At 57.9% G+C, this 23,581-nt stretch overlaps 1 protein-coding gene across 4 annotated transcripts in view; it reads left to right on the top strand.

The window, feature by feature from the left end:
- CELSR1 (cadherin EGF LAG seven-pass G-type receptor 1) overlaps positions 1-20,501 on the top strand; it is a 149,484-nt gene extending 128,983 nt beyond the window's left edge. For 2 of the 4 annotated variants that reach the window (XM_087448732.1, XM_087448734.1), the window contains 12 exons: positions 1,699-1,899; positions 7,821-7,995; positions 11,875-11,987; positions 12,391-12,470; positions 13,905-14,031; positions 14,795-14,920; positions 15,403-15,497; positions 15,805-15,908; positions 16,136-16,315; positions 16,782-16,973; positions 17,294-17,555; positions 18,430-20,501. In XM_087448732.1, coding sequence (XP_087304858.1) covers positions 1,699-1,899; positions 7,821-7,995; positions 11,875-11,987; positions 12,391-12,470; positions 13,905-14,031; positions 14,795-14,920; positions 15,403-15,497; positions 15,805-15,908; positions 16,136-16,315; positions 16,782-16,973; positions 17,294-17,555; positions 18,430-18,454 — 1,680 coding nt within the window. In that variant the 3' untranslated portion in view covers positions 18,455-20,501. The remainder of the gene's footprint in view (positions 1-1,698; positions 1,900-7,820; positions 7,996-11,874; positions 11,988-12,390; positions 12,471-13,904; positions 14,032-14,794; positions 14,921-15,402; positions 15,498-15,804; positions 15,909-16,135; positions 16,316-16,781; positions 16,974-17,293; positions 17,556-18,429) is intronic. The other 2 variants (XM_087448733.1, XM_014793350.2) reach the window with 2 other exon arrangements.
- The last annotated feature ends 3,080 nt before the right edge of the window (positions 20,502-23,581 follow it).

Here is a 23,581-nt window from a genome sequence, read left to right on the forward strand (position 1 = left end):
ATCTGGTAGGATTTCCATAACAAAAGCCCCTTAAAAGGGTTTTCAGAGAGCCCAGGTTGTAAATTAAAAACCGTGATGGCAGACCCGAACCTCAGACTGAAAAGAAACTCCTGGAGTATGCACCTCACTTCTGCGCAGGGTTCTCAGCGGTCTGCTAGATGGTGCTGTTTCTGCCCCACTTTAAACTTTAAGGAAGAAAAGAGACGGCTGGCGGGAACAATGGGAATATCTCCCTTCAGCGCCACACTCTCGGGCCCCACAAGACAAAGGAGGCCAGTCAGGAGGCACCGAGCAGCGGGGCGGCTAATGTTTAACCTCTGGCATTTTCCGCAGCCTGGGACTGCGAGCCGGCCTCTGGGCCCGCGGATGAACGGGCAGTGGGGCCCCAGCAGGGCGCGGCGGTGAGGTCAGCCTGGGCTGGGCGTGTGCAGGACGCTGGTGTCTAGGAGCCAGAAGACAGGCCTGGGGTGACCTCACCCGGCGCCCACTTTTCGGGCCTGGAATGTAGCCCAGGAGGCCAGGCCATGACCCTCCCAAGGGCTCTCTGGCGTTCAGCGGCCTGAGTTTCTGTCGCATTCTTGTGGGGGTGAGTCAGCCATGGGTTGCTGTTGCGGCTGTCGCAGTGACAGGAGGAGAGCTAGGCTGTGGGTGACGTGCCCTCGGGGTGCGCGAGAGTGCCCTCAGGCCTTCCGCCGACAACAGAGCTCTCTTGGGCAGGTGGCCCTGGGTCCTGGCCTGGTGGGAGTTAATTATTAGTGGTCTTTGTCCACGTAGGGGTGGGATTTGGGGGTCGTCTCACGACCAGGAAGCCAGGCAGTGCCACAAGCAGAATCACGGGTGGAAGAAGCCGCAATTCAGGTGGAAGAAATGAAACCGGAGCAGGGATCAAAGACTGCCAGCCCTGGTGCCTCAAATCCAGAGGTCCCTGAATAGCCCCCAGCCATGGGGAAGTCGGGCTGAGGCTGCAGGCTTCCAGCCCCCTGCAGCAGGACTGCAGCCTCCGGGTGGACCCCCGAGAGCCCGCACTCGAAGGAGCTACAGAAGGAGATCTCTGAGCACTCCGTCCTCCCACCCCCACCCAGGCCCGGCTCCCCATGCTCCCCTGAGTAGCCCCGGCCCAAAATTCCGTGTGAGTTCTGAATAGCACTTTCCGGACATTACCGGGGAGCCAGAGCTGCTTGTTGTCCAGATGCCAGAACTCTGCAGGTCGCTGGGTCCTGGACAAGTGCCATATTTTGCAAAAGCACAGGGGACAATTGCAGTCCCCTGCAGCTGCGACCATCAGCCTCTTGTGTGAACTGCGAGTCTGTTTGGAAGGCCTCTCCCAGCTCAGAATTTTGGGTGGACAGGCTCAGCATCTCCTGGACAGCAGGATTTATGTGTGAGGTTTTTTGTTTTTTTATTACAGCAAAATATACAGAACATAAAATTCACCATCTCAACCACGTGCATGTACCGCTCAGGGGCATGAAGTCCGTTCCCATTGTTGTGCAGCCATCGCCACCATCCAGCTCCAGAACGTCTTTTCATCATCCCACACTGTGCATTTGGTTTTTGTTCTTGGTTTCTGCCATCCAGAGGACCATGTCGTCGTCACGTGGGTTCCTCCCCGTGATAGTCGTTAATGTGTCTTTATTGTGCAAAAGCCCCCTCAGAGCCACAGCCCTGACATTCTGCTTTTAACCACCCCGCCCGCAGCATGGAGAGGTCCTGCCCCTGAAGATCATCACCTACGCTGCCGTGTCCTTGTCACTGGCTGCCCTGCTGGTGGCCTTCGTCCTCCTGGCACTGGTGCGGACGCTGCATTCCAACCTGCACAGCATCCACAAAAACCTCACGGGGGCGCTCTTCTTCTCCCAGCTGGTCTTCGTCATCGGGATCACACAGACGGAAAACCCGGTGAGGCCCCTCTGCTCCCCGGCCTCGGGCCCACATGTGCAGCTGCACGGATGCCGGCGCGGAGGGCCCGAGCTTTCTCGTTTGCTGAAACAGTGGAGGGGGTCTCTCCTTTCTAAGGGGCTGGGCGGGCGTTCACTGCTCTTTCAGTGTGGTGGGTGCAGCAGGGAATCTCATGGGAAGTTGGGGACCCCGGCCCAAGTCCGGGGGCTTGTTGCTTTGTGTTGGGCGGGAATCTCCCTCCAAGGGTGTGCGTGGGAGCCACGTCACAAAGGCCGGGGGCTCCACATGCGTCAATTGTTACTTTCCTGATGTAGACACTAGTGATTTCATCAGAAATTACAGTCATTTGCCAAACCCCAGCGTCCTGCGAGCTGTGACTTGAACTTCTGTGGCCTGAAGACACGCGATGCATGTTGTTAACGAGCGTCCCTGTCGGGCGGCATCTCCCACCCACCCCTGAACTTTCTGAGGGGTCACGGCTGAATTTTCTGTGGAAGCCCATGTGCTTCCCCAGAGAGGGAGAGAGACGTCTAGAACGGCCCAGAACTCAGTGAGGTGGTGTTGGCGGGTAGAGAGGGTTGACGAAGAGACAGCAGCTTGCTGAGAGAATAGATGGAGGAGAAGCAGACGGGAGAGAGGAAGGTGGGCGAGCTCCGATGTGATCTGGTTAGATATAGGGGCGTCTTGCTCAAGCCACCCCAGTTATGTGGACTCCTGGGGTGTCGTGTGCTCCTGGGGTGTCATGTATGCTCCTGGGGTGTCACGTGTGCTCCTGTTTTGTCATGTGTGCTCATGGGGTGTTGCATAGGCTCATGGTAATTATCACTGGGTGATTAGATTATATACGGGGTATGATGGACCTCACAGAAAAATCTAAACCAATCTACAGACACATTATGAGAAATAATTGGAGAGTTTAGCAAGGTAGCTGGCTATTACTGGAGAAATATATGTAAAATCAGTTGCATTCCTGTGCACCAGCCACAAAGTGGCTTTAAAGATTTTATTTATTTTATTTTTCCCCCCAAAGCCCCAGTGGATAGTTGTGTGTTGTAGCTGCACATCCTTCTAGTTGCTGTATGTGGGACTCGGCCTCAGGATGAACGGAGAAGTGGTGCCTCGATGCGCACCCGGGATCCGAACCCGGGCCACCAGCATCGCAGCGCGCGCACTTAACCACCAAGCCACAGGGCCGGCCCCCACAAAGTGGCTTTAAAATGTAATTTACAAAGGAGCGAGTAGCAGTGACTGTGGTGGAGACCTCGGAGAGACGCCTTTTGAGTCTGGCTGTGAGGGAGGAGAGGAGGAGATACTGGCTGCAGCTGGAGGCGGAGCTGGGGCTGGTGGAGCTCGTGGGATGTGAGAGATCTGAGCTGCGTCATGTCAAGGGGAGGGAGGGAGGGCTGGGTGTGGGTGAGGACCCTGGGGAGGGGGACCAGCTTTGGACGGGGAGGCGGCAGCACTGTTGAGATCATGGGGACAGAAAAGCAAGAGGAAGGAGGAGGAGGAAGGTTTGTGACTTTGGCAGCCTCTGGCTGGTTGCAAATGATTTTCCATTTTTACAAAGGGGGTTTTCAAAATACAAGGGTCACAGCACACGATGGGGGTGCAGGGGGAGGTGCAGGGTCTGTGCTCGAGACTTTACATACATGCCTCGTATGTAATTGATACATCCCTGGGGCCCAGGATGGGGTAGCATCGCTTCTTACAGGTGAGAGAGCTGGGGGCCAGCGATGTTGAGTGACCCGCCCAAGGGCACACAGTTCTCTTCATGTGTGTTAGTTCATGTGTCCATCACTAAATGGTGACCCTAATAGCCCTGGGGAGATGTGAGGCCAGCTGACCATCACACATGATTATGTTGTGACTCCGGGAAGTTCAGAGGTTACTCTCAACTAATCCTGATGTCCCCCAATGTGAGCGATGGGCCGTCACTCTCTCAGTGGGCCGTTCCCATACCGCTGCCCCGTACTGTTGACATAGCTGTCATTTCTTCATTCCTCATGTAGTGAGGACTATTAATTGTCACTGTATTAAGCCTACCAAAGACCCAGATCCGAGAAGCCCTCCCATCCCTGCCCATGGAGCCCACATTCCAGACACAGATCTGGATGATGGTACATGATTGTCAGGTGCCCACTTGACGCCACGGTGGCGGGTCGGGGAGCTGTGCCTGGTCAGGGAAGGGCTGAACAAGACCGTCCATTTGCTGTTCAACAGGAGAGTCCAGAATAAGTTGGGGACAGGTTGGGGATCTGGTCATCCAGAGCCCCAGGGGCTGTGCCAAGCAGTGCCATCTTTTGCAAGCAGCGTTGCACCATGGAGAGTCATGACTGGGTCTGCATTTTAGGAAGACCACCCTGGCAACAAGGGGAAGATGGGTGGAGGAGACTGGAGGTCAGAAAAGCAGCCAGGAGGCTATTGTCAGAGGTCTGGAGGTGGAGTCGGGGCCCAGAACTGAGGCCAGGACAGTGGGCATTGGGGGAGGGGCAGGAGTCAGGGCCCACCGTGCATGGAGGGCAGGCGGAGGAAGGACTGGGGATGCCTCAGGTCTCCAGAAGGGGGCGAGTAGGTGAGGACGCCACTGGATGAGATGAGAACTCAGACAGAGCAGCAAGTCTGGGCGAGGCTGGACATACTAGTGGGGGGGCTGAGGAACATGCGATGGGGAGGCATCGCCTGGCGTGAAGAGGAAGTGTGTCTGTGGGAACGAACAGGTCCTAGGACTAAATAAAAAGACAAAGATGGAATATTCTGGCCAGCTGGTCGAGGCCACTTGCCTCCTTGAGCTCTTCTTCCTCTTCTCAGGAGGACAGACCCATACGTGCTTGTCGGACGAGCAAGGGCAAATCTTGCGGCCCTCCAGGGGCTCTGTAAGGCAGGGCACTGGGCTGGCGTCGGCCGGGTGAGGAGTCCTCCCCCGTGGTCCTGCTGCAGCGGTTCCTCTGCACCCGGCCAGGCGGGTCAGGCGCACCTCTGCCTGTGTGCACGGCCTTATCAGTGCATCAGACGGGTGACGGCTCTAGGGGTGGAAGCTGCTTGACTCATTTCACAGCCGTTCCCGTGTGCCTTTGAGTGGTCTCCAGAAAGGGGAGTCGAGTTGGTGGCAAGCCACTCCTTGCAACTAAACAACACGTGGGAAATGCAGAGAGGCTGTCCGATCGTTTCAAGCGCCGACTCCTGTGCTACCTGGAATGAGAGCTTTCCAGCCAGCCACGCTCCGGTGAGCACGAAGAAGAGAAGGAATGCTGCAGCCATAATTCTAGGGGCTTGGCAGTGCACCTGGTCTTTATGGGTTTTCTGGAAACTCACAATCCTATCTCTGGGCGAGGTTTTTCATCTCCCAGATTACTGGCAGGCTGAAATGATTTATGATGCATTAGTGTTTTGTCTTTGTTCTGTTTCTGGGAAAGTTAGTCCATTTAGTGCAGAAGTCTGTGCATGTATGGCCCCATAATGTTTCAAAATGTCGTATTTCTAGGGCTGCTTTTTTTTTCAAAAGGTGGTTTTGTGGGTTTGCTTTTCACATTGTTTAAGGCAACAAGCCAACCAACCTCCTCCCCATTCTTCCTTTTCCTAAGCCAACCGTGCTTTGCACATGGGGGACGTGGGGGGTGTTTGGTGTGGGGTTCACCCAGCTCCAGGCTCGCCGGTCTGGAAGCCCAGACTCTCCCCTTTCCTGACTGTGTGCAGCGTCTGAGGCAAAGGGCATGTCATAACCCAAGCTTCTGTTTTTTCTTCTGCTTGGGCCCTGCTGTGTACTGTATTTGACAAATGTTAATGCTAGAATGGTCCCTCCCACGTCTCTGGGGTTTAGTTTCTGGAGAGATCATGGCCTCTCGAGGTTGATGTGGCAGCAGGTGGCGCTCGTCTCCCCAGCGAGCCCACACTCTGTGGAGCTCCCCACAGGACACGCGGACCTGGGGCCTGAGCAAAGAGGCTTCCGGCGTCAGGCAAGGTGGTAGCCCTCCCTGTGTCTCCTCCTGCTCTTGTGTCTATTGGAGTTGAGGTGTCTCCTTGGCACAAACACTGAGACCTTGGTGGGGCTGATGTGACAGCAGTGAGGATGGAACAGAATGTGTCAGGGGCTGGGTCCAGATGTCAGGTGTGATGGGGGTGGGGCCCAATTGGGGGTATGGTCAGGGTCCTGGCCGGTTATGAGGGTGTGGTCAGGGGCGGGGCCCAGCTGTGGGTGTGGCTCCACTGTGGATGTGATGGGGTGGGGCCCAACTGTGGGTGTGGTCAGGGGCAGGGCCCAGTTGTGAGGGTGTGGTCAGGGACGGAGCTGTTCTGAGGATGTGGCCAGAGATGGGGCCCAGTGGTGGGTGTGGCCCAACTGTGGGTGTGGTTAGGAATGGGGCCAAGCTGTGGGTGTGGTCTGGGGCGAGGCCCAACTGTGGGTGGGGTCCAGCTGTGGGTGTGGTCAGGGGTAGGGCCCAGCTGGGGCAGGGTCCAGCTGTGGGTGTGGTCTGGGGTGAGGCCCAGCTGTGGGTGGGGGTCCAGCTGTGGGTGTGGTCAGGGGTGGGGCACAGCTGTGGGTGTGGTCCAGCTCTTGGTGTGGCCAGGGGTGGGGCCCAGTTATGAGGGTGTGGCCAGGGGTGAGGCCCCAGCTGTGGGTGTGGTCCAGCTGTGGGTGTGGTCAGGGGTGGGGCCCAGCTGTGGGTGGGGTCCAGCTTTGGGTGTGGTCCAGCTGTGGGTCTGCTCAGGGGTGGGGCCCAGCTGTGGGCGGGGTCCAGCTTTGGGTGTGGTCAGGGGTGGGGCCCAGCTGTGGGTGTGGTCCAGCTGTGGGTATGGCCAGGGGTGGGGCCCAGCTGTGGGTGTGGCCAGAGGCTTTCTCTTCCCCCTCCCCTGAAGACTGCCCTCTCCTACCCTGCCAGTCCACCTTCCTAGGACGTGGAGGGGTGCCTGCCCACATCTCCCTGCTGGCCGCCCTTGGCCTTGAGAGTCCTGGCTGGGGCAGGCCCTCCCAGAAGGACCTGAGTGAGGCTGCTCTGGGCCAAGAAGGCACAGAGCTCTTCGAGGTCCATCCTAGAGCACCTCAGACTGAATTTGCACTGCTGGCCTCAGAGGCTGGGCTTCCTGTGACCCCAGTGTCCCCAGCCCCTCCCTGGCACTGCCTTCCTCCTGTTCTCACGCCATGTTCCATGTCCAGGGACATAGGGCTGGCCCAGCAAGGTCGCCAGAGGCCGGGATGCTGTCTCTCAGCTGCCCTGTGGAAGCTGACTTCCTCTTCCTGGCACTCGGCCAGCCTCCAGACACACCGCCCCCAGCAGAGGACAGAACAGGACAGGCTCTCATCCCTGCTCTTTCTTTGGCGGAAGAGATATGTCTCCATGAAATCAGTGCAGGCAAAATGAACTGGTTCTTATTTGATGGGGAGGTCACAAAGCTGGAGCCTCCTGCCTCCTCTGGCTGCCCCTGCTGGACCGAGGAGGTCTGCATGAGGGTCAGGGCGAAGGCCAAGATCACGATCTGGGGACCACAGCCTGAGCAGGCCGCCTCCACAATATTTTTTTAACTTTAAATTAAATGCCAACATTTCCAAATTTGGAACCATCACATGAAAATACCAATTTCCAACTTCTCTTGAAAACACTAGAGGCTCTGCCTACCCCCGCGCCCCTGGGCTGTGCTCACACCTGCCACTGATCAGGGCTGAGGAGGGTCCCTGGGCCCCCAGGTGCCTCACTTCCCGTCCTCTGATCCACATCAGAGCCTGAGACGCTGTGACTATTGGTGCTCGGCCACTCCTGGGTGAATCAAATGGAAAAAAACAACTAACTTGATTTCCTTTTTCAGATCTACAGACCCTCACGTTTGCAAAGTGGCCCGATTTGGTCACTTCCCTCCCCGGCCCTCAGCCCTCGGTGCAGGGGGTGTGGTCCCGGGGGACTGGCTCTGAGTGGGCTCCCTGTCCGCAGTTTCTGTGCACGGTGATTGCCATCCTCCTGCACTACGTCTACATGAGCACCTTCGCCTGGGCCTTCGTGGAGAGCCTGCACGTCTACCGCGTGCTGACCGAGGTGCGCAACATCGACGCGGGGCCCATGAGGTTCTACTACGTCGTGGGCTGGGGCATTCCAGCCATTGTCACAGGTGAGGACGCACAGAGCAGCCCCGCCGGGGTGGCCTGGGGCGGGAACCGACCACCACTCCAGGGGAATCCGTGTGACATGCTGACACAGGAACCCAGTCAGATAAGCCAGTGTCCTCTGGTGCGGGCGGAGGAGCTCTCAGGCCTCCTCCCGCTTCTGTACCCAGCTCGGCCCGCCCGCAGCAGAGGAGGCCCCAGCCCTGCATGCTCATCTGCACACACGAGTGTGATCAGTCAGTGTCTACCTGGGGGGACGGGGCCTTGAGAACTGGGCCTGGGGCTGTTCAGGGTTCTGTCTGTGGCACCAGAGAAAAACTCCACATCTGTCCACTGAGTGGGTGGATGGATGGATGGGTGGATGGACAGACGGATGGATGGATGGATAGATGGATGGGTGGATGGACAGACGGATGGATGGATGGAGAGATGGATGGGTGGATGGACAGATGGATGGATGGATGGAGAGATGGATGGATAGATGGGTAGATGGATGGTTGGATGGATGGCTAGGTGGGTGGATGGATGGGTAGATGAGTGAGTGGATGGGTAGATGGGTGAATGAATGAACAGAACAGCAGCACTTCCTCAGCAGACTTTTCACTAAGTATCAAAGTCAAAGTTCCTTTTGAGAAAGATCCACACTTCTGTTCACAAAGAAAGAGCTGAACCCTCTTCTCCTCAGTAATCCCCAGGTTCCAGGGATCCATGCAGGCTCGAGGCAGTGGGAGGCCACGATTAGAACATTCAGGGGCTTCTCAGAAGAAACCTGACTCCTCCTTGTGGACTCCTGTGAGGGCCAGACCTGAGGCCGGCTATTCCACATGGTCACTCTAAGTGGGTCTTCCTCATTTTACAGGAGAAGTCACGTGACCTTCCCCATTCACGTCACAAACGCTTATTGGCCCCGGGCTGGCCATAGTGGGCACGAGTGACACACAGGAGTGCCCTCACCTTCCCGCAGCTCCCGCCTGCTGGGGACTGAGGGCCCTGACCAGGTAGGGGTGGCGGGTGGCAGGGGGAAGGTCTTGCAGAGAGGGGGCTGAAGGAAGCAGCCCTGAGGCGGAGGCCCCTTCCGTCTGAGCCACAGGGACAACTTTACACAGAGAAGACTATTTTCTGTGACTTGTTTTTCATCTCAAGATAAACACCTCATCTGGGCAAAGATACCGCCTCGCTGTCAAGTTGCACGTTGTGAAATGGCACTGCCTCTGAGACGGCTGTGGAGTCTAAATTCAGATATTTCACATTTCTAACTTACTTTAAAGACAGTTTTTTTTTTTTTTTTAACGCTTAAGCCTCTTGCAGAAGAACTTAAAGCAATTCCCAGGGAACCTCGGGCTGAGATGGAGGCTGGCTTGTTCCTGCCGGCTTTGTTTCCACCTCTCCCTGCCTGGCCCCGCCTGCCGTCCACATGTGGCCCGGCTGGCCCTCTCCTGCCGGTGCTGCCATCTGTGTGTGTGTGTGTGGGGGGGGGCACACGTTCCCATCTCCACCCCACCTTGTGGTCACCTCGGGTGTCCCCTCCAGACAGGGGCTAAATGGAGGAGGGCGTCTCCGCCCAGACGTTGCTTGGGGTGCCAGACACCCAAGCAGTGGAAGGGCAGGCTGTCTGGGGCCGTGGCGACAGCCCTTGTCTCAGGGCTGTGGGTGCCTGTCCCAGCCTGGGCCCTCTGGAATCCAAGGGACCTGGGTGGCTGGTCCTCTCAGGCTGTTTTCCTGTGAGCTTTCCTCAACCCCCACCAAGACTCAGTTACCTAAACCCCCCACGGGATCAGGAGTGTGCATTCATTCATTCATTCATCCGTGGAGTGCCTCTTTTATGCCAGGCTCTGTTCTAGGCCCGGAGTCAGCAGTGAGTGAGAACAGCAAAGCCTTTTGTCCTCAGGGAGTCGCCCCTCCAAGGAAGACGGGCGATTTAACGTCCTCCAGCCCACTTGACTGGAGGTTCATCCACGGACCCTGCACTGTGTGGGCTCAGAGCTGAGGGAGAGGTGATGGGGACCTGCTCTCACCTGGGACAAGACAGGCCGGGAAGGCTTCCTGGAGGAAGCGCTGTGTGCACTGGAGGGCAAATAGGAACAAGGTGGTGGAGAGGGCAGGGGAGCGTGCCTCTGTGGCCCAGCATTGTGTGGGGACCGATGGGAGTATGGCTGGTTGGGGACTGACCCGAGGCCGGGCCCTGGAGTGAGGGGTGGGGGTGCCACGTGGTTTGGAGTGTGGCCATGGCCACACCACGGAGTTCAGCCTAGAAGGCCACAGAAGCAGCCATGGCTGTCTCCTGAGGGCAGTGGGAAATCATTGGAGGGTTTTAAGCATCAGTGGGGAGACTTGATCTTTTTAGAATCTAAATAAGGAGCTTGGTGGGGCAGCGCTGTGGCATAGTCCAGTCCTGGGGTGGGGGGAGTGAGGTGGGGGAGGTGGAGGGGGCCACAGCGAGGAGCGCCCAGGTCACGCTGGCTCCTTCCTCCCAAACAAGGTCTGTGTTGAAGAAGTCACTGCAAACTTCACCTTGACGGCTCTGCAAGGACAGGGTTCTCCTCTAGCTTGTCACCTGGTTGTTAGAACAATGGCTGTGGTTTAGATAATATAAGAAACTGCCATTTGCATTGCACTGTGGAATGGTGAGCAGTTTCTGGGGTGTGTGTGGTCTGTGTGCACATGTGTGTGTACAATGTGTGTGGTCTATATATTGTGTATGTGTGGTCTGTGTGCATATGTATGGTGTGTGTCATCTGTATATGCGTGTATGTGTGGTCTATGTGCACGTGTATGGTGTGTGTGGTCTGTATATGTGTGTGTGGTCTGTGTGCGTGTGTACGGTGTGTGTGGTATGTGGGGTCTGTGTGCGTGTGGTCTGTGTGTGTGTGTATGTGTGGTCTGTGTGCATGTGTGGTCTATATATTGTGTATGTGGGGTCTCTGTGTGTATGTATGGTGTTTGTGGTCTGTATGTGTGTGTATGTGGGGTCTGTGTGCATGTGTATGGTGTGTGTGGTCTGTGTGTGTGTATGTGTGCGTGTGTACGGTGTATGTGGTCTGTATATGTGTGTATATGTGGTCTTGTTGTGTGTGGTCTGTGTGCGTGTGTATGGTATGTGTGGTCTGTGTGTGTATGTGTGGTCTGTGTGCGTGTGTACGGTGTGTATGGGCTGTATGTGTGGTGTGTGTGGTCTGTATGTGTGTGTATGTGTGGTCTGTGTGTGTGTGGTCTGTGTTTGTATGTGTGGTGTGTGTGCGTGTGTATGGTGTGTGGGGTCTGTGTGTATGTGTGGTCTGCGTGTGTGTGTACGGTGTGTGTGGTCTGTGTTTGTGTATGTGTGGTGTGTGTGCGTGTGTACAGTGTGTGTGGTCTGTGTGTATGTGTGGTGTGTGTGCACGTGTACGGTGTGGTCCGTGTCCGTGTGTCTGTGCGGTGTGGTGTGTGCATGCTCTCAGGTCCTTCCTCCCTGGCACCTGTGGTCCGTCACAACATCTTGGGCTCCTCATGGCCCAACAGCAGGGTCTCCTCGTTGTGTTTTCACAGCTGATTCTGCCCCATCCCGTCGCCGCCCTCCTTGGTCTCTCTCTGGTCTCTCTCAGCAGCCCCAGCCTGGGTGGGCTCCCTGCCTCTGGGTGAATCCATGAACAGCTCATGGCTGCTTAGGCCCCTGTGGGCGTGGTGGGCCTGTGATTTGGCACCGAGGGGGACTCCTGCTCAGAGGGGACCTGGGCCTTTGTCACATCTCAGCTATCTATCTCAGCTCCTTGCCCATTCCCTCTGAGGGCGATGCTGGGGCCCCGGGGTCCTGTTGTGTGGGGCTGGCCACACCTCGCCCAGGCTGGCCCTCAGGAGGGGTCTTCTCCTGGGGTGTGGCCCTCACTCTTCTCATCCCCGTTGCCCAGGACTCGCGGTGGGCCTGGACCCCCAGGGCTATGGAAACCCGGACTTCTGCTGGCTGTCCCTTCGAGACACCCTGATCTGGAGCTTTGCCGGGCCCATCGGAACGGTTATAATTGTGAGTGGGGGGCGGTTCGCAGCACCCTCAATTCTCAGGGACGTGGGAAGCTGGGGTGCCACTCGATGCATCAGCTGGAAGGAGTGTTTGGGGCTGGCTGGGTCACCGGCTCCTCTAAGCAGCCGGGTGGGGCGGGAAGGGCTGGTCTCACAGTGATGAGGTCTCATCCTCAGACCCCTGGATTCTGGGTTTTGTTCCATATCCACGTCCACTGTGAGACCGCTTGGCATCCAGCCCCAAGGAGGGTCCCTTGCTGGCAGGCTGGGGTGTGGGCCCCCAGGCCTTGTCACCTCAGCGACACCTCCCTGAGACGCAGGGTGAAGACCTTCAGAAGTGTTTGGCTTTTCAAGGTTTGTTTTGACAATGCAGTCGTGGCCCCTTGACTTTGCTTTGTTTTTTTCAGGTCAACACAGTCATTTTTGTCCTGTCTGCAAAGGTTTCCTGCCAAAGAAAGCACCATTATTATGAAAGAAAAGGGATTGTGTAAGTTGGTGCTAAACCTGACCACTGGGTGGGACCTGATGCAGAGACCCTCCCCCCCCCAGTGTCTGGTTTGAGCACCAGTCGTTGAGGACAAGCTAGGCCAGTCCAGAGGGCCGAGGACTGCCGTGTAGACAGGGATCAACAGGCCGCAGTGGGGGAGAGGCCGCTGCATCTGGACGCTGCCCGGGCTGTGCTGAGCCGTGTCTGGATCCAAGCAGCATTGGAACATTGTGGAGGAGAGGAGGGAGGCTGACCACAGGGAGGGCCGGGCAGGCGGCCATGGTAGCAGATGTGGACAGGAGGCGGTGGAGGACGATGACAGCCGGGTGGGGGGTGCTGAGGTGCCGGGACACAGCCGAGTGGAGTCCGGCGGGGCTGGGGGTGGGGCGGGGATGGAACTGTCCGGGTTGGTGGTGATGGTGACGCTGGGGCCGCAGGAGTGGAGGCGCTCCCCGGGCAAGAAGAATGGGGCCAGCGCAGAGGAACCTGCAGTGCTTGCTGGTTGGGAGAGGAAAGGAGACCCACAAAAAAGTGTCGGTCGGGGGGCAGGCAGGGTGGCAGGAGAGCTCAGTGTGCAGTCCAGGAGACGAGAAAGGGTCACGGGAGAGGAGGATAAGGGCGTCCATGGGGCTGGGTGACCTGAGCCGGGGGGCCGGTGAAGGGATGATGCCCAAGGTGGGGCCGCCGGGCAGCAGAGGATGAGTCTGCCCAGTCCGTGGAGAAGACAGCAGAGAGTCTGAAATGGCTGCAGAGGGGCAGACAGTGAGCAGGGGCCCTGTGGCCAAGCCTGGTCATTGCCTCCATCGTCCTGTGCTTCCTCCCCGACACACAACTTTCCAAGTACTGGACTCACATTAACCCGTGCAGTCTCCTCCACAACCCCACGAGGGGCGCACCCTCATCGTCCCCTTTACAGCTGAGGAGACCGAGGCAGAGGGCAGGAAGTCACTTGCTAGTAACGGGCAGAGCTGGAACCTGCACTGGGCAGGCCTTGACCGCCCCCCTCTGTGCCTCTCCACGCACCTTCAAGTTTCACAACTACTGCAGCCTGCCTACCAGGCTCTGCAGCCTCTCCCAGGGCACGTGCGGGAGTCGCCGTGGACGCGGGCCTGTTTTCCTTGTCACGGCTTATAATTTATTTACTTATTTGCTTTTTAATTTATTGCCTGTTTTCTGCCTCCATCTGTGCTACTGGAAGCTCCGTCTGTCCTTTCCCCTGTGTGAGCCAGTGGCCGGCTCATGGTAGATGCTTAGAAAGGGTTTAGGAAGGAAGGGAAAGTGGGTAGATGGATACATGGACAGACGGACAGATGCACGAGTGGGTGGATGCACAGATGGACAGATGGAGGGATGCATGAGTGGGGGGATGGCTGGGTGGGTGATGGCTCTGAGGGAGGAGGATATGGAATCACGCCGTGCCGCCTCTCCTGGCAGCTCCCTGCTGAGGACTGCCTTCCTCCTGCTGCTGCTCATCAGCGCCACCTGGCTGCTGGGGCTGCTGGCTGTGAACAGCGACGTGCTGACCTTCCACTACCTCTTCGCCATCTTCAGCTGCTTACAGGTGGGCAGCTCTCCGAGTGACCTGGCGGGGCCTTCTGCTTGGGCCAGCCCTAGTAGGCCATGAGTCACCTGTGCTGCTGCCTCTCTGAAATGCCACAACCTCGATGGGCCGAGAGGGTCCCTGGGGAGATGTCTGACCCAGTGTCCAGGCCGTGTCCTTGCTCTCAGGACAAATGGGGCCGCACCCTGGCTGTCTTTCCAGTGCAGCCGCAGTGTCAGGGGTTACGGCAAAGCCTCCCACACACGGTCCTGCCACCAAAAAGGAGCCTGGTGTTCCAAACACAGCTGCCCAGAGCCTGCCCAGGGACCCCTGTTCCTTGGTCCTCCTGTCTCATCAGGACACGGTCCTTTGCTCAGCCAGTGCAGGGGCTCGTTCCCCCTCCCCAGGCGTAAATCCCACTTGTGCCCCCAAGGAGGGGTGTTGGCCCTTTACGGTTTACACCCAGGGCTTCCCAGGAAGTTGATTAAAGACATAACTTTGGGGATCCCAGATGGCCGAGGGCTGTGGCCTGGGTTGGGGCCCTCCTGCCCCCCACATGCTGGCTGCCCTCCCCAGGCTCCTCCGAGAAAGCGGCAGCCCCTGGGGAGTGGAGGCTAGCGTGGGCCTTGGTGCACGTCTCTGCGGCCACAGCGGCCAGGCTTGATCTGGGCACCCCCAGCCCCACGCGTCCCCGGGCAGGCAGGTGTGCGGTGTGGCAGCGGCAGGACCTTGGCTTCTCTCCTGAGGGCCGTGCCCGGCGCTGACCCGCCGCCCCTCCCTCCAGGGCCTTTTCGTCCTCTTGTTCTACTGCGTGCTCAACAGGGATGTCCGGAAGCACCTGAAGGGGGTACTCGCCGGCAAGAAGCCGCACCCGGACGACTCGACCACCACGAGGGCCACCCTGCTGACGGTAGAGGCGTCCGGGGACCCCAGGGGCCTGGGGCTGGGCTGCACCGCTCGCCGGGGGTCAGTGTGGGTGTCTGGACCGAGCATTAGATGCAGCTCTGTGGGCTTCACGTCCCCCTCAAATGGGGCATCACAGAGCCATCCGCCGAGCGTGGCATCGAGCCTGTGCCTTTCCAGCGGTCCCAGGAAGCAAGCAGAGTCGACTAGATGGGGTCTGTCACAGAGACAGCCCCACTTCTCAAGGTCTCGGGAGGACAGGGCCGTGGCAGGCGAGGATCCCTGACCAGAAGCAGTGGCTGTGGGAGCGAGGCCATCCTCTGACCACAGCAGGGGCCGGCAATGCTCTCCTCTCGGCTGCTGCGAGGCTCCTGTGTCTGGCCGGCAGGGGCACAGTCAGGGTGGGCACTGGGGCTGCTGTGGGAACAGAGCCACCCTCTGCACCCTGGTGGCCTCTGCCTAGCCGATAACCATCCTCCTTTCCCCCAGCGCTCCCTCAACTGCAACAACACCTACAACGAGGAGCCCAACATGTTCCGCACGGCCCTGGGCGAGTCCACCGCCTCGCTGGACAGCACCCTCAGGTCAGGCCGAGCCGGGCGCCCTTGCTGTCCTCTCAAGGGGGAGGCCCAGCTCTCAGAGCAGACACAGACTTTGTCACCTCCGTCCCAACCCTGCTGGAAAGGGTCCGAGCAGTGTGTCCTGCTATCCGAGTTGATGCTTCCCCCTGCACTCAGGGAGTCTCTCTCTGGAAGGTTCGTGGTAGAACCTTCCAGAGCCCCGCCCCGTGTGGCCGTCCTGGCATATGCAGAAGGTGCTCACTGATGTTGGGTGGCCGCATCACGCGTCCCCTGCGTGATGGTGCTGAGCCCACCCTCCCCTCCTCTCTAGGGACGAAGGGGGCCAGAAGCTCAGCGTGTCCTCTGGGCTGGTGCGGGGCGGCCCGGGTGAGCCAGATCCGTGCTTCATCCCCAGGAGCAGCAAGAAGCCCCACGGTACGTGTCCCCCAGAGGGTGGTCTCATCAGCCTGCACGTCTCTCTTCTGGGGGGCCGTGGGCCAGAGCTCCTTTCTGGCTCACATCTGTCCCATGGCCCTCTCGGTCACTGGAGGACATACAGGCCTGAAGAGGTGTCTGTGGCTGTGTCACAATTAGAGGGTCAGCAAGGGCCCAACTGCCCCCAAAGGCCTGGGCCCCAGGTGGCTCCACTCTGCTCTTGGCAGGAAGCCCGCCTGGGCCTGAGCCCCTCCCTCCTGCGCACCCTGCAGGCCACGATTCGGACTCGGATAGTGAGCTGTCCCTGGACGAGCAGAGCAGCTCTTACGCCTCCTCACACTCTTCAGACAGCGAGGACGAAGACAAGCGGGACCCGACCCGGGGCCCTGTCCACAGCACCCCCAAAGGTGAGTGGGCCGGGGCATAGCAGCCCAGGGTAGGCTGCAGAGCGGGCCTAGCGGGCCTAGTGGGGCGCAGAATGTGGCGGCAGCATAGGACAGCAGGCAGGAGCGCTGGCTGGGGAGGGCCCCTCCACCCCCTCCACAGAGCACAGACAGGGAAGTCTTGGGAGGGTCTCTCTGGGAACCCTCACTGCAAAGACCCAAGCTGTCCCCACATGCTGGGGGGAGCCAGCAGGAGGCTCCCAGGTCTTGGGGTGCAGTGGGGGATTGCAGCCTGGGCCCCCATTGTCAGGACCTTCCCTCTCAGAGCCTGGTTTCCCCACCTGGAGGGTGTGGTCCTGCCGGGCCTGCAGGTCAGGGCCACTCAGGACGCACGCTCCCCGCGGAGGAACGATTCGGAGCCTTTTAGGGGGTGAAGCTCCCAGGATGGGGGGGTCCTCCCTGCTTGTTGAGGGTCACTCCTGTGCCTCAGTGGACGCTGCGGCCGACCACATCCCTGCCGGCTGGCCCGACGACAGCCTGGCTGGGAGCGACAGTGAGGAGCCGGGAGAGAAGCCGCGTCTGAAGGTGGAGACCAAGGTCAGCGTGGAGCTGCACCTGGACGCGCAGGGCAACCACTGCGAGAAGCCTGCGCTCCCCACCCAGCCCCCAGAGCAGATAAAAGGTGCCTCGGGAGTGGTGAGGGCCCGCTGCCCCCGGAAGTCCCTCCGCCTGGGGAGGGGGACAGAGGCGGGGTCTAGGCAGGCGGGGGCGGGGCTTGCTGGGAGGGGGCGGGGTCCGCGTGGCGGCTGGGGGCGGGGACAAGGTGGGCGGGGGAGGGGAAATTGGCGTCCCAGCAGGGCGCAGGTGGCCGTCGGGCCCCGCCACCTGGAGCTGAATCTCAAGGAGGGAAGACCGGCGGCTGCGCTGCCCGGATCCGCAGGGACCGTCCCTCCCGAGTGGCTGCAGCCAGCCTGACTGTGACCTCCATCTCCCCACCTCCAGGCATCTTGAAAAACAAAGTCACTTACCCGCCGCCGCTGACGGAGAAGACCCTGAAGTCCCGGCTCCGGGAGAAGCTAGCCGAGTGTGAGCAGAGCCCTGCGTCGTCGCGGTCATCCTCCCTGGGCTCCAGCGACGGGGTCCGCGGCCCCGACGGCGCCATCACCGTCAAGACCCCGCGCCGGGAGCCGGGGCGCGAGCACCTCAACGGGGTGGCCATGAACGTGCGCGCCGGGAGCGCCCAGGCGCACGGCTCCGACTCCGAGTGAGTAGCCCCGGCCTCGGCGGGAAAGGCAGCAGGGGCGGCCCCCAACCAGCTTTCCCTCTGTCCCCTGTCCGGAGGAGAGGCCCCGAGTCCAGAGAGGGGCAGCGGGCAGGGGCCTGAGCAGAGGTCCCCGGGGCTGCGGTGGGTGCCTCCTAGGACAGGGCCTTCAGCTTGGGTCAGCAGGAACTGGCCAGAAGTGGGGCAGACTCCCCGTTCTGGGGATCTGCAGACATGCGTGCCCTGTGGGGACTACAGGGGCTACATTAGCTGAAGCCCTGAAGTCCTGTCCAGCCCTGAAATTCCAGGACTTAGACTATGCTGGACGGAGTGTTTTGTAAGCATCGTCTCCTTGGCCCAGGGTCACTACTACCCCTTGTTGTGGTTGAGGAGACTCAGGCTCCAGGGTGCCCAGCTGCAGAGGCCTGGAGCTGGGATACTGGCTGTAGACAGGACTGCGGCCCTCTCCATGGTTCCTCCCTCCTGCAGACTTCCAAAAGAGGAGCAAAAAGTGGGAGCCAGGTCTTCTAGAATGACCTTCCTAAAACCCAACCTAAAGAATGAGTTTGGTTGCTGACCTTGATGCCCCATGCCCCACTCCAAGGCCAGCTGTGTGGAAGACAATCAGATGGGCCTGGCTGCCCAGCTGCCTGGGTGTCAGGGGTACAGACCCGACCTGCCCTCGCTCCTGCCTTCTGCTGTAGCTGTGTCCACACATGAGCTTGCCCTCCCCGGAGCCCCCAGGCTTCCCCTGTCTCCTGAGTGGGGGGTTCTGCCCCTGCATAACCTCAGACCCGGCCTAGCTGCTGGCTTCACTGGTGGCAAGGGGTGTCCACGCTGACCCTCCGCCTGCCTCATGGCTTCTTCCCACGCACAGAGGCAGTAACGAAACTTCAATTTGAACTATCAGGAAACTGTGAGATAAGCCGGTCATCTCCACCCAGGCCTCTGTGCCGTCTCATCGTGCCCTTGGAGCCCGAGGGGCCACTGCCCGTCCAGTGAAGCAGGCCCTGGTGGTAGGGTCCCTACAGTGGCAGCCCCATGACTGGTGTGACTGACGGTCCAGACAGGAAGCCCTGTGCTGCCCCCAGGGGCTCAGGGCCCATCCAACCCCCTGATAAGTGCCAAAGGTCACAGGCACAAGGAGGCGTGGACTCCCGGGCTGACACAGCTCGATCCTCAGCCTGCAAACAGAGCCAAAACTGTGCCCAGACCTGGCCAGGAGAGGGCCCAGCACAAGGGCTGGCAGAGCCCAAGCTGGCCTTGCGTGAGAGGAACCCAACACAGACCAAAAACCAAGGTCCGGCCACCGTGTGGGCATCTCCCTGCAGTACAGGCGCCCCGGCCAGCAGCCTCAACAGCCGTTTGCAAAGGCACCCCTTGTCTTGAAGCAAATTACTTTCCTATGCTGAAAAGGTGTAGCTACTTCTATATATCTGTGTGGAACTCTGAGAAGGCGAAACCCTGTGTATATTTTGCATTTGTACTGACTGTTGATAATAGAGATCTGTGGAATGGTCTCTCGCTATTTTTATATAAGGAAGATTGCACGGTTGTACTTGAATCTGGCGTCCCAGCAAATCTGAGGTGGGAATGAGGCTGAAACTCATGAGACAGAGGTTCCTGCCGCTGCTTTCAGCCAGCAAGCAAGGAGCCCGCGGGCATTACACACGGCGCCTGAATTCACAGCACGTTTGTTTCTGAGGTGTTGGCTCTCAGCTCCCATCTGCCTCGACAGTTGTGGATCCGAGACGAGGTGACCTGGGACTGGGCAGGCCTCAAGGAGCTTGCTGAGGTCAGCGCAGAATGCAGGTACCACACAGCCGTGATGTACACACTGGTCATTCCTCAGCTGCCCCTCCTCTCAGGCGTCTGGGCCCTGCAGGGCCTCCCTGGCCCCCTTCCCAGTCAGCGTGGTATGGCAGGTGGGAATTCATTTGTCCCTCTGGCCCTGTTCGCGGTGGGATTTTAAAGTGTTCACACGTTCCTGATTGAGGCGGAGGTATGAGGTCTTCCAGGATGTCAAATTCCTTCCTGCCAATTTTCTAGCTCTTTTAGTCTCTGAGGATCTCCGGGCAGCCTGGAGTCCCACCCCCAGAGTCTGACCAATTACTTCATTTTGCTTCAAATGGCCAATTGTGCAAAGGGACAAAGCCACAGCCGTACTTTTCAATGGTTACCAAGCTGTTTTTTGGAAACTCGTACCAAGGACCGGCTGGCTGTGACAGTCCCACCGTGGGCAGTTGGCACAGCGTGGCCCGAGGGGCTGTGGAACGGGGCCCAGAATTATTCAGACACGTTTTATTTCAGTGTTTCCTTTGTCCTTCAAATCAGATGCCCAAATAAATGATCGGCACAGCTGCTCCCAAATATGAGAAACCATAAGATATGATGAAAATCAGGTAAAACACAAAGATTTGCATAATGTGTTATTCTGATGAAAATGTTAACACATCGCTAACGAAGGACTGCACAAGAGGAGAGAAAATCTGAAACTGGTCTAAGACCAGACACGCAATACAGAGGTGAAATGCGATCCCAGAGCCCTCATACCTGCATGAATCATAAATGTGCCTTAACAGGTGAGTGGCCTTTGAAGATACGCAATGATAGTATCTTCCAGTGTTTACCACTGATGAGACAGTTTCTAAGTGAAAAAGGTTTTCGTGTTTTGAGTCTTTGAACACTCCACTTCCATGTTTTCAATTACTCTTCCACAACTGGATTTTGCCCCTTGAGGTGCAGCTTTCAATTTGATCAGAACTGTAACCAAAAAACAACTGTCAGTTTTCTTAAGACAGGAAAAATGTACCTATTTTTGTGACTTAAGACTTTATGAGAGAAATTAGACACTGGAGGATTTTTTTTAAACAAATGTATATTTATTAACGTTCGAAACACTGGAATGACATGAATGAGAAGAGTCTACAATAAATTAAGATTTTTGAATTTGTGCTTCTACTGTGCTGCTTCTCCCCAACCCTCGCTCCCTCCCCATGGAAGGGGCTAGCATGGGAGGCTGCTGACCAGCATGAGGAGCAGGAACTGTGCTGGAACTTTCTGTTCATTCCCCTTCAGGCCTGCCACAGTCTGATGAGCAGGCCCTATTCGGGCTCTCCTGAGATCTTTAAACTTATGTCTTCCACCTGTTAGGAGAAATTTTTAGCCAGTATTTCTTCACTTTCTTTCTCCTGCACCAGTCTCTTTCTCCCGTCCTTCTGGAACTGCAGTGACATAAATGTTAGACCTTTTGATTGTCCCACAGGTCCCTGAGGCTCTGTTCATCTGTTTTCATTCTTTTTTCTCTGTTCTTTAGATGTGATCATTTTTAGTGATCAATCTTCAAGTTCACTGATTCTTTCCTCTGTAATCCCCATTCTGCTATTGAGCCCATCCAGTGAATTTTTTAATTTCAAACATTGTAATTTTAAGTACTAAAATTTCCATTTGCTTCCTTTTTATAACTTTTCTCTGCTGAGGAATTCTCGTTGTCCATGCATTCCAAGAGTGTTTACCTCGTGGAGCATGGTTATAAAAGCTACTTTAAATTCTTTGATAATTTGAACATCTGGATCATCTTGGGGCTGAAATCTGTTGTCTTTTGTCTTGGCATTTTCCTGGTTCTTTGTATGCTGATTAATTTCAAAGGGAATCCTTGATTGACATTGATGTGCCGTTTTGGGTCTTCCCACAGACCCACAGCTCGGGGGTGAGCCAGTACCTGTGTCAGTATATATGGAAAACTAGGGGCCTCTTCTCCAGCTCTCACCCCTCTGGGATTCGCCTCACATGCTCTAACTACTGGGGCCCCTTTTCTTGGTTCCTCTGTTCAGAAAGATGGGTTTCTTCCAGAGTTGTGGCCATCTGCACTGCCTCACACTTTCCCACCCTTGGGGAAAATTAGAGCAAAGAGAAAAAATAATGGGATCCCCCCCTCTTGGGCCCACAGGGCCCCCCCTTTCCCAGACCTCTCTTGGAGTTCTTGCCCCAATACTGGCCACACAGCTCCAGAGACTGGGGACACCCTTGGGTCAAATCTGGGAGAAAAAACAGGAAAATCACCCACAAAAAGCCCCACTCCCCCAAAGGTCCTTCTTCCAAGTTTTGCTCTTTCCCTAGTCCACAGGCTGTTCACGTCTCAGAGTGCTCAGTAGTGCACAGGATAGAATATCTCTCTCTCAACCCCAAAGCCATGCTTAATGGGAAAATATGGAAACATCTGAGAAAGACAGCAGCCCCTGGCACAGGGGAGCAGACCTGGTGCATCAGCTGGGCCTAGTGCACATAAATGATTGCACAGAACACCAACCTCAGACAAGGCTGCTCTGGGACCCAAGGGATCGAGACAACAAGACCCCTCTGTAATCATATCTGCACACAGACATGCACATGGAACATCTGAATATGGTCCACGCCACAAACATGTCCAAAGCTCCCCTGTCCCAGACAACAGGAACGACTGCTACCTCACCAGGCACAGCCGTAGCCTCAGTCCAGGCTCCCTCCCTGTAGACAAGCTTCATTAAGACACCAAGGGGGAGGGAGATCAGGGGCTTGGGAAGGCTTGCCAGCACATGGACACGGGGCAGCTGGAGCCCAGGGGCTATGTGGGCAGAAGACATGCCTGAGGGGCTTGAAAGTGACCTGGAGCCTGGGGAAGGAGCTTCCAGGTGTGAAGTGTGGGTGCACAGTCCTAGGACCTGTCTCATGGAGATCACTCTGGGAACGATGTGGGGCACAGGGGCAACACTTCCGTTTATACCAAGAGCAGGACGTGTGTATGAGCATCTGGCTCTGGGCCCAGGACATTTTCATCTCCTTCCCCTACTCTCATGATCAGTAGATGTCAGGGAGTGACTGGGGCCTGGCAGCCTCTCAGCCCCCACCCCGGGCCCGCCCAGGGTCTTCTGAACGTAACTAGGGAGTACAGCCCTGGAGTCTGCCAGCCCCCAGGGCTTGGGCAGGGCATGGGGAGAGGCCCAAGTCCCAGCCCATGAACTTGGCCCAGTGGCGCCCCCTGACTGACAGCTGCTGCTAAATCTCTCTCTGAGGCACTGCCCAAGGGTCTTCCAGAGTCAGCCTCGAGCACACACGAGAGGCAATGCCCACCACAGAAGGTAACACTCCTGGCTGGGAGGTGGCCAGGGGCACCAGCCACGGGTGAGGCCTGGGTGACCCACAGGGCAGCGGCAGGTTTGTGTCTCCTCCTCCACTGGCCGACCTGGCAGGCTGGAGGCCTGGCATCGGGCTGGCAGGATGGGCAGAGCCGTCCAGAGGCTAGAAAGGCCGCCTCCTCTGCCAGCCCATGCCCAAGCCGACTTCCACCCCGTCGCCCTTCCTCCTGCCTGCTCGTGTTTCTGCCACTTTCAAGAGTCAGCCTTGCACAGAGCAGGGTGGGCACTGTGGAGGCTCCCCAGATGGGGGCCGCAGCTTAGAGCTCAGTTCCTAGGCAGGAGGCCCAGCCACCAGGACAGTGCATCAGAGGAAACCTGAGCCCAGGGAGGCTCCATGCTACCCTTTGAGCTGGCAGATCAAAGGCAGCATTTCAGCCCCAGCCTCCATGCTGGGCTGAGAATCCCCAGGGACCACGGGGCCACTGCTGGCCTGTCCAGTCCCCACCGCCCAGCACAAGATGGAAAGTGGATGCCGAGCTGTGGCCTGCCTCCTGGCCAGGGCAGAGCAAGGCGTCCCTGGTCCAGCTCAGCTGGAGCGAGCAGGCTGAGTCTGGGCGGGTGGCAGCTGCCCTCACTGGCTGCCCAGCTGAGCCATCCACCTCTCAGGACCTATTTCTTCACCTGGATCACGGAAATTGTCTCTGAAGCCACGTGGGAGGCTGCTCTGGCCCAAACTCCACCCTCGGGAAGCCTCCTGCTGAGTGGAGCCTCAGCTGGAGGAGGAGTGAGTGAAGGGTACCCGCAGGACGGTGACTGCTCTGCGCTGGAGAACCATCCGTCCTGACACGCTAGAGAACCAAGAGCACCTGGACCCCCTCCTCCCCCTGGACAATGCCTGGCTTTGCAAACCATGCT

Source organism: Ceratotherium simum, chromosome 25 (genome assembly GCF_057802395.1).
Source record: "Ceratotherium simum simum isolate JZ-2026a chromosome 25, ASM5780239v1, whole genome shotgun sequence".
Classification (NCBI taxonomy): domain Eukaryota; kingdom Metazoa; phylum Chordata; class Mammalia; order Perissodactyla; family Rhinocerotidae; genus Ceratotherium; species Ceratotherium simum.